Genomic DNA, 9,944 nt, shown 5'->3' with positions numbered 1-9,944 from the left:
AAAGCTGCCTTTTCTCAGCGATTCCGCATTTGCACCGTGTGCTGACTTAGAGCACATGCAGCCAGCCCAGCCTGAGGTGCGTGTGCAGAGATGGAACAGGAACATGAGATGCTCCTGGGAAAGCTGGTGGTTGGAAGTGAGCTGCTGCAGCTGCCGCTTCAGCCAGGCCATCTGCCCTGCAGCCCACTGTGCTCTCTCGGAAAAAGAGAACTGCTTGGAGGCCCTCGGCGGCTGACTTGTTCTGGGTGCCTGCACCTGCCTGCCAGCAGGGAGCTGAGCCGTCTACTTGCGCGTTGCCAACGCAGCGAGGGGTGCACGCAGCAGCTTTGCAGGAAAGCAGAGGCCCCGAGCTCGGGCAGTGAGGGTCTCCTGCTGCTAACGGCACAGCAGGGCTGCCACAGGCACACTCCTTGGTGAATTCTGAGGAACCTATCGTGGCATCTAAGACGGTATAATCAGTATTCGCGCAGAACACAAGGTTTCTTACTTGGGTGACATGTTACAACTGAATTGTTGTTCTTGAAAAAAAAACGTCCAGTTACAGACTGACGGTGGTGACAAGGAGAAATGCCATCAGACGTCTTAGAGTTGGATAGATTTCCTAATAGCTTCAAAATGCCACATTACTTAACAAACCAGTAACAAGTGATGATACATGCAGTTTTCCCATCAAGCTATTGCAGTTTGATTGCAGGCCTACATGCTGGATCACTTTGCAAATGCTTAGAAATTAAGTACCTCAGTCATTATGATTACACTACCTGGACGTGGCAGCTGGTGGGCACGCAGCAGACCGAGAGGCTACTGAGAGTCGAGGAGCAACCTGAGGAACGCAGCGCTACCGGCAGTCTGAGCATACTCTGCAGGAAGAAAAGCAGTTTTTCACGAACAGAACAATGGTGTTTGTACAGGACTTGTGAAAATCGCCACACCGATACAAGTTAAATGAATTTCTGCCATGGTTAGCAGAACTCCTTTTACTTCATACAGTTACTGTGTCCCAGCTAAGCAACAGTAAGCTAAGAGAGAGTCTTAATTACTTGCGAGTGTATGCACATATGCCACATCATTAGCAACGTTGACAAAACAGAATAGGATGTATTACCAGTGTCAGAGCCTGGTCTTTTTTTTTCTATTAATAACAAAAGAAGAAATAAAAAGCTGTAAGGACCACAAGTAGCAGACCTGATTGTGTGAGAAGGACGACCATCCCCTGCGTCCTCTGCGAGGATGGCAAAGAGAGGCGACCGTACCTGAGCCCTGCTGACTGTTCCCCTTGCTCAGAGGGCCGGGCCGGGGTGAAAGGCTAAGCAGATGGCTGGAAGAAGCAGAGGAAAAGTGTGCAAGGGCAGAAAGGAACTCAGGGAATGAGAACATAAGGGGGAAGGCCTGGAAGCAGGTGCTTCTGAGTGCCAAGATTTCTGAACGGCTTCCTGCAGCAGATGATCAGCTCTGGTCTCAGGGCTTGTAGTGGCTGCTGACGCTTCACGCTGCGTTTTGATTCCACCACCACAAAAGGGTGAAGAGAGAATTCAGAGTTCTTTGCTATGTATTAACATACAGAGGAAAACAAGTGTATTTACTGTACTTACAGCTAAAAAGACTCCTCCTGTGAGGAAAGGGACTGCACAGAAACCTCCGCAGGGATGCATCAAAGCCACTAGAGACATGGGTGATGGTGAGGAGATTCCCTCCAGTTTCCTCATTCTGCCCGTTCGGCAGGCTGAGTGCTCAGCTGCCCCACACTGCCAGGCATGAGGGGATGTGGAATCCCTGTCTGTGCCTCCCGGGAGGTGCCAGGGACATTACCTGGAGCAGTCCCGGAGTAAGCCGGAAATTCTGCCCTGAAGTAGGGCTTCTGAGGTTACTCCACAAGAAAGCGTCCAACCCGGCTTTGCCTCAGGTACAACTTTTCGGCATTATACCTAATAAACACCCTTTGTTCATTCCAATTATCATAAAAAAACTACCACTAACTGTCACTTAAAATAGAAAACTGTCCAGTCTTGTATGACAAGCAACAGGATTTAATTACAAGTTGCTATTCTTTGGCTTCTTTGTGCTGAATGCAACTAATTCAGAAGTCTTTATGAACCCTTTACTCGCTGATTGCAGCATTCAGACTACACGGTACTTAAAGAACCCTACACACTGAAGCAACCGTGCCAAGGTCTGCCTTTCACTCTGAGAAGGTCTTAAAAAATGTAAGCTGCCCAGGTTCATGTAATGAAGTTCATAACTTCATTAACTCAGCTTTCTCCCATATATACCATAGATTTCCAAATATATACCATGATGTGTCACATTTATAGTAATGTTTATAGAGATGGCATTAAGATTTCGATATTCAGAGTCAAATAATACTATTTACCACCAGATACTGCAAAACGACACATTTGTCATAGCAGCTTAAGCTTTTATTTTTTTTTTGTGAGTTAATGAGGATAATCAGTTGCTCAAAAAATGTCTCAACAAGACAAACAAAACAACAACCCCTCTCTCTCGTTACCTTACATGCAGAACTCATGTGTAAGCTCAAGTACATACAAGCAAAGACACCAAACATGAGCAAAACGTGTGGATGAAAACCTGCTGTGGCCGCAGCAGCTAGGAAAGGAGGGGACCTACAGAGGGGACCTGAAAGACTCCTGGGGGCTGCGGGACAAGCCCTGGCTGGGTGCAGGGAGCAGCCTGCCCTCGCTCTCTCCTCTCATCAGCTCAATGTTTTAGGGTTGCTCACCACAAGACAGCAGCTGGACAGTCACCAGAAACCTCACCCCGCTGTGCGAGTGGGTTGTTAAAAGCCTCGCTGCCCTTTGCCAAGTCTCCTGTCCCCGGCCCGCAACAGCACCAAAAGGGCAGAATCCTCCTGAGTTTCTTCTCCCCTCCTACTTCCACCACCATTCTTCCCCAAGTTTGACTGCTCTAAAACATTTACGGATCTAAAAAGCAGAGAGAAAAAAAATGTTCACCTGTCAGGTGATATAAAACCAATCTTCTACTAAATGTGCCAGAATAATTTTTCTCCACCTCAACCACAGTTAAAACCTTCAGTCTATTCATTACTGTCTTTTTATAGTATTTTTATTTAATAAAACCTATTAAGACTACCATACAAATCTCTTTACTTATGCTTTTATCTTTTAACTGATCAATTTTTATATTGCTGACATCCCTTCTTCACCATTTGCTCATTTAAAAATTCATAGTATATGAGCTATGTCTCTGGAGAAAACGTCTATAAAATTTGTTACAGCTGGCAAATGTGTATGAGTCAGTGATAGCACATGACTAAATGCTTCACAGAAAATAAAATTTGTTTCTGTAGTAAGCAGAACTGTTTAAATGTTATTTATTTTTATGTTTCAAAGAAAATATATTGTGAAGTGCTGCATTGATTTAATACGCAACAATGTCTGTGTACACGCTGTACAAGGAAAATTTATGAAACCTTTGCACAACTCCTTTAATTGAATTTTCCAAATCTCTCACCACACACAAATAATCAATATCTTCTGCAGAGAAAACCAGTCAGAATTATTACAGTCTTTCTTTTCAATTTTGTTGTCATCAGCACATACAGAGCACCTGGATATTTGTAATGTCTGGATAGCAAGTTATTTACACCTCTTAAACATATAATTGCTACTAAGTGAGTCCAAACTAATGTTTCTTTTCTTTTTTATTTAAAATAATTATATTCATGGGAGAAAGCAGCATTTATTCTCATGTAGGAGTTACTACATGTAGCTGTTGAAGGAACTACAATTCTTTAATTTTTCATTAAACTTAATACTCTGAAGTCTAGAGCCACTAGAATTAAAAATTAATAGTTATTGAGTCTGTAAAAAGGTACACAGGAAAATAGAGCATAAACACAAGTGTGAAACTCATGAATAAGTGTGGCTGACACCTAGATATAAAACGCAGGTTGACAGTTCTGTATGTATATACGTCTGAGGCCTATAGTCATACGTCTCATGTGCATTTCTGTATCTGCCACCGAAGTTAATAGCTTAATATTTCATCTACATAGCAGAAGATGTTAAATCATTGGAGAGGTTTGTAAATTGCCCCCTTCTATCCAAAACGCTTATCATGCTTGCAACCTCAGACCCGGATACTTCTCAAATCTCAGGATGTGTTTTAAAATACGGACTCGAGAGGTGCAAGCAGGATCCAACAGAACGGTGACCTGCTGGGGAAGGCTGTGGTGGGGGGGGATCCAGCAGAGACCTGTCCAGCAGCTCCCTTACCTTTCAGCAGCACTCCTTCAGTACACAACATCACTCGCTTGCGCTGGGCAAACCACAAGCACTGCAGACTTTGGGCACCAGGCGCAGTGGGTTCTGCTCTCTCCTCTAGACTGTAAAGGCCTAGCACGGGGACAAACTGAAACAAGACCTGCTTGCACACAATGAGAAGATGTACTGTCAAAATAAGCCTGGGCAACAGGCTTTAATCCACCAAATACAAATCGGGACACAACACTCGCCTCCTTAGGGTGCATTCTGGGGGCAATCTTACAACTAGCTTTGATTGTAAATGCAGGAGGGCAGAATGATTTCTCTGTCTCTCTGCTCGGGGAAATTCAAAACAATTTATAAGTAAACAAAACGGGTGAGTTGCAGTAAGTCCTTGTGCGCACGTGCAAACTCACATGTTCAGCACTGAACTAGTCCTAATTCAGTTTTGCTTAAGGCAGGCCCACTTAGGAGCATTCACACTGAGGTACAGCTTAAAAACCAAGCTGAGATCAACTTTCCTGCATGGCCACTTGCAGAAAAATCCTTACTAGCAGAACCACAGATAGCTGTCCCACAAAGAAAAGATGAACAAGGCCAGGTCCCATCGCAAAAAGTTACGATCTCTTGAAGCTGTCTGACAAATTACACGCAACGTAACGCTCAGAAGGTCCGCTCGTTTCCATCAGCTGCTTTCAGCTCCAAGGCATCACCCACCAGCTGTGGATGTGTGCCGTGGGTCTGCACATTCTTCTCCTTGACCTCTGCCATTTGCCTGCATCTTAAGGGTCTAACCTGCCTTTTTTTTTGGTATTAGCAGCTTTTCCCAAACAGATTAAGGAAGAACTGAAATTCAGAAAACCCTCTCACAAATGCCTGTGAATGGGACTGGCACAAACAAAGCACGTTGTTCGTTCTGACATTCAGCTCACGTACTAGTTCTTAAGAAAGAAGACTGTAAAATTGCTAAATAAAAAGATCTTTTCTAATACCTAGGTCCTACCACTGCATCCATCTCATTACTGCCCTGAAAAGAGAGTAGTACGGACAATCATGGTATTTCACAGAGTCACAGAACAGCTTGGGTTGGAAGGGACTTTAAAGCCCATCCAATTCCAACCCGCTGCCAAGCAGGGACCCAACCCACCAGATCAGGTTGCTCAGGGCCCCATCCAGCCTGGCCTTGAACACCCCCAGGGATGGGGCACCCACGGCTTCTCTGGGCAGCCTGTGCCAGGGCCTCACCACCCTCTGAGTGAAGAATTTCCTCCTAACCTCTAATCTAGATCTCCCCCCTTTTAGTTCCATTTGCTTTCAAGGAATGGAAATTCTGGAAAGAAACTCAGTTTCTGAGTAAATTAACTTGTGAATTAATTCAGTTCGCTTAGTAATTTCTGATTAGCCAGTTCATTGGACATTACACCCAATAAAGGTGTAATTTCTTACCTGCAAGAGATTGCAAAGTTGGGTTGAGAGAAACACTTTGTTTTTTTACATTAGTTTTTACAGTCAGAAAAAAACCACCCTATAGATATGTTACTGAAAGCATACAACTAAATTTTGATATCTTTCCCTTTTCCCCAGAAGATTCCATAGGGGAAGGGGAGCAGAAAGGATAGGTGGGAGACAAACACCCAAGTATCTCTAAAGCTCAACAAATTTATTCTACTTCATCTGAGGATGAGTTAGAAATGTACCGTAAAATTGATTTACCTTCACTCACAGCAACCCAAAAGCAGTCCAGACCCAAGTATTTAGTTGCTTATGCACAAAGACCCAATAAAAAGTCCAAACTCAAACTGACATAAATTGGGTTAAGCTGTGGAATACTGTATTCTTACAATTTTATCTGTTTTGAGAAAGTTTCTATATTTTGCAGTGTCTCTGAAATGGGCTTTCACGCTTTGTGATATATGCATAGTTGTTTTGGACACCAAAAATCACCGAGAAAAAGGTAAGAAGGCTAAACTAAACAAAAAGTAAAAAAGGAATCACTTGTTTATGAACAAAGAGGTCAACGTTTTCACCGTGTACTCTATAAAGGACAGCAAAACTGGATAGACGAATGGGAACTCAGTAGTACTTTGTCTCTAATTTCTCCAGTTTGCTTTCATTACTAATTTCATGTGGCGTTAGATGAAAACCCATCCAGTTAACCCTGACCTGGTCCCTTGGAAAGCAACCATTGCTGCTGCCGAGAGTACAAACTTGATTCACTTGAATTGAAAATAGTATGAAAGTTAGGAACATTTAGAACTAAACTTAATAGGGATGATCATATTTGGCCTTGGGCTTGTCAGATGAACAAAAAGACAAAAAATCAAGTATTTTTTATTTCATTACAGGACCCAGTCTGAAAAGTTTTCCCTAATGCTATATTTGATCTTCTACAATGCTCTTTACTGTTTCTTAATTGGGCAGCACAGTCATGGACATGATTTATGTCACTGTTTATCTTTTGGGAAAACAGAAATTATTAATCTATTTTGTAACAACCAGCTTAAGTAGTTTTCTTTTTTTTAGAATATTATCTTCACTCCTTCAAACACTGAAACGATTAAACTTTCCCTTAAAATATGCATATCGCAACCTACACATTTATTCTCAACACACATAAAGCACGTTTTGGAGAGCAGCATACTGACTAGATTTCATCTCTTGGCAGCTGTTTTACAGTTTGCTTACATTCTATTCAAAAACATTTTGTTTACTGTAAATGCTAGTCATGGACAAACAATGATGCCATTTTTTATGCTGGTCACACAAGATGATATACGGAGTCCTGCATAATGCTGCCCATTGAGCAAGGAATGTGTTGTATTAAGTTGTTTTATGTAGAGATTGTTTATGTAAAGTAAATAAATTTCATGCCTCACCATGTGATGATAATGTGACATTCCATCTGTATCAAGCCACAGAATAGTCATAGGTTTTAAATTTTGAGCATAACTAATTAAAAATAATTACAGAAAACCACATCCAAAATTAAAAGGCAAAGTAAAACATTTCTAAATGCTTTCTTTTATCTTTCATCTCTCCTACTCCCACATTTTCAAGTTTGCAAAATGGAATCTATTCTTTATTAAAGGAAAATTGACATCGAAAGTTCATCAAAATCGGTCAGCTTAAGCTCATCATTCGATTTCCCATCCTACTTTCACAAAATACGCCATTTCTTATCCAACAAGACTGATCACTAGATATATGTTTAGTGTTATGGGCTAGTTTCTAGAGCAAAGATGGGACTATAAATGTGTATCCTGGTGATCATTAAAAAGCAGCGCACAAAGGAAGCAGTGCCTGTTCAAATCTGCAGTGGCCCATGGTGCTCACCATTATCACTGCCTGATGGGGCTGCGATCATTTGAACAGAAGGACAGGGGGAATACAAGCAGTAAATCAGAAAGAGCAGATTGCACAAATGAATCAAATTCCTTAAAAAATAATGACGCTCCTTTTCATTTCGTGGTAATCAGGAAAACTTAAGTTTTATCAGTTTTCTTCACTAAAATGAAAGAATTCCCCACAGCAGAAAGAATTTCGGGCTGTGGAACAGTAGATACAAACAAAACTAAGGGTTTCCTTGTGATACACTAAGCAGTCCCGCTGGTTGGGACAGCTGGCAGACAAAGCAGTACGACTGCCATCACTGATTTTGATTCTGGTTTTGCTCCATTTCACTATCGAACATATGAAACTAACAGCAAGTGAATGTGAGTTGATTTCAGTGAGAGTGAAAAAGAAAAAAAAATCTTGTTTGTATCCCCCCAGCCACCTTCCCAGCTAGACATGGCACTAAAGTGGCTATGTGGGCCATGCTATATTAAAAGCCACCAACTTCAAATATTTTCACAGCACCAGTTATGAAGAAACCTAATAGTCAGGATTTCACAGTCCCCTGGAGTGTGCTAAATACCTCCCAATACATATAAGGTGATAAAGGTTCTGCTGCAGAGTGTATGTTACTTGGCTTATACACTGAAAATGCAGGGGGAGGGAAGAGAGTGAGGAAGAACAAGGATAACTGGTATATATAAAGGGTATGTAAAGTCTCTGGGATCTGACTGCACTTATTTCTGTACCGTGCCTCAACTGCAGGACTGTTAATGACTCACAATTTTATGGAGAAATACCCAACACAATAAAATAGCTGGAAAGATGAAATTTACATTTGAATAGAGCATGAGTTTAGGCTGGCCTGCATGCTCAGAAAAAATATATTTGATTATTACCATTTTCATACGCTAACAGTTATCCAACTTATTTAAAGTGGAAAGAACTAAGAAGAAATCAACGAAAAGGAATCATCACAATACCTATTACATAGGAGTTGTATACATATATATATATTTTTATATACCTTGGGCAGGAAGTTTTCCATGGTTTCTTTCCAACAGCTGCAGTTCTTCTGCTTGACCCACTAATGAAGAAATAAAGGTAAAATCAATAAATGTTACCCCAGAGATTTCAAAGAAAAGAATGTCTTTTTTTTCCACTTTCAAAGCATTTGTATTTTTCTTCAAGAGATAACAGAAAAAAACCCCTTATCTATACATTGTGCTCAAAAAAAAATTAACAAAAGATATTTCAATATGAACGTAATTTTGAAAAGTTATGCTTACAAGCCTCAGACTACATTTTGTTCCCATTTTTGTCTTCCAGTGCTGTCATGGTGCTTTGTTCCAATTCAGAGGAGTCTTTCCCATTTTAAAGGCAACAGGAAGCTAACAGAAACAGTGGGCATAACAGAAAGTGTCAACAATAGGTCTGGCATCTCATTTGCAACCTTCTCCTGGATATGGTGGTCTTACTGCCCTATCCAGGGTGTAGGGTAGTAATGTAAACACAGACTGTTTTCACAAAACTTCATTTTGTATAAGAAAGCATCTGGTTATATGCATTACAGTGGGAACTCGTACAGTGTATACAAATGCAAAATGAAAACTGAATGAGCACTGGAATAAGTCAGGAAAGAAATGTTAATTTAAACAACAGGAACTGCTGGAATTGTGTGGTGCACACATTCCACTGCTGGGGTGCATTCACCTAATGCATTAGAGGAGCCACAGCGCTCTTTGGTCAGAAACATCCTCTAGTACCTGGGGCTTTACTGTCCACCTGTTTCCAGCTGCAAACATACGTAGCAGTCTCAGCCAGAGGACGCTCTGCTCTCCTACAGCTAATTTCAGTGTTACTGAACTCTGCAGAAAACAGAGCAATCGGATGGGTTGCAGAATAATGCATACCAGTGAAACATCACATCTGCTGCAGGATAACTTTGCATACTTATCGTATTTGAATGCTTGTCCATGGAGTGGACACAGTGACTACGTGTATGTATATATTATTTATATTCCTTGGTCAGCTGGGAACTGGATTATAAGGGGGTGGTAAAAAAAATAATCTGAAGGAACAATGGCATATATGCAAACTTTTGAGGAGAAGTCGTTGTTTGGGATGTACGATCTTAGACACACAGCTGTACTGCAAACATGCCATGTGGATATGGATGCTGTTGTGCTGCTGCTGTGAAAACAAATGAACAAACTGTTCTGAGGCATAAAGATCGGGGCCGGAACACCAACAGAACTCTTTGGTGCCTACAGCTACTTTTGTCTCTACAGAATGACCCGATAAAGGAGATTTTTATTTTTTTTTTCCCCAAGAACCTCTGACTTGGAGTAAGGATCTGCGTGTCCA

At 41.4% G+C, this 9,944-nt stretch overlaps 1 protein-coding gene across 2 annotated transcripts in view; it reads right to left on the bottom strand.

Annotated features, from left to right (window-relative positions):
• The window catches only part of ITGB3BP (integrin subunit beta 3 binding protein), a 29,192-nt gene that overhangs the window by 2,907 nt on the left and 16,341 nt on the right, over positions 1-9,944 (bottom strand). Inside the window, exons 7-9 of one of the 2 annotated variants that reach the window (XR_013954583.1) lie at positions 8,867-8,968; positions 8,605-8,664; positions 782-860 (exon numbers count right to left, since the gene is read on the bottom strand). Coding sequence is in view for 1 of the 2 variants with exons in the window: in XM_080603392.1 (XP_080459518.1) it covers positions 802-860; positions 8,605-8,664 (119 nt within the window). In the remaining variant the exon portion in view is untranslated. Of the gene's footprint in view, positions 1-761; positions 861-8,604; positions 8,665-8,866; positions 8,969-9,944 lie in introns of those variants that run through there. The other variant, XM_080603392.1, reaches the window with a different exon arrangement.

This window comes from Anser brachyrhynchus, assembly GCF_964034855.1.
Source record: "Anser brachyrhynchus genome assembly, chromosome: 8".
In the NCBI taxonomy this organism is placed as follows: Eukaryota; Metazoa; Chordata; class Aves; order Anseriformes; family Anatidae; genus Anser; species Anser brachyrhynchus.
This window is presented reverse-complemented; position numbering and strand designations above follow the sequence as displayed.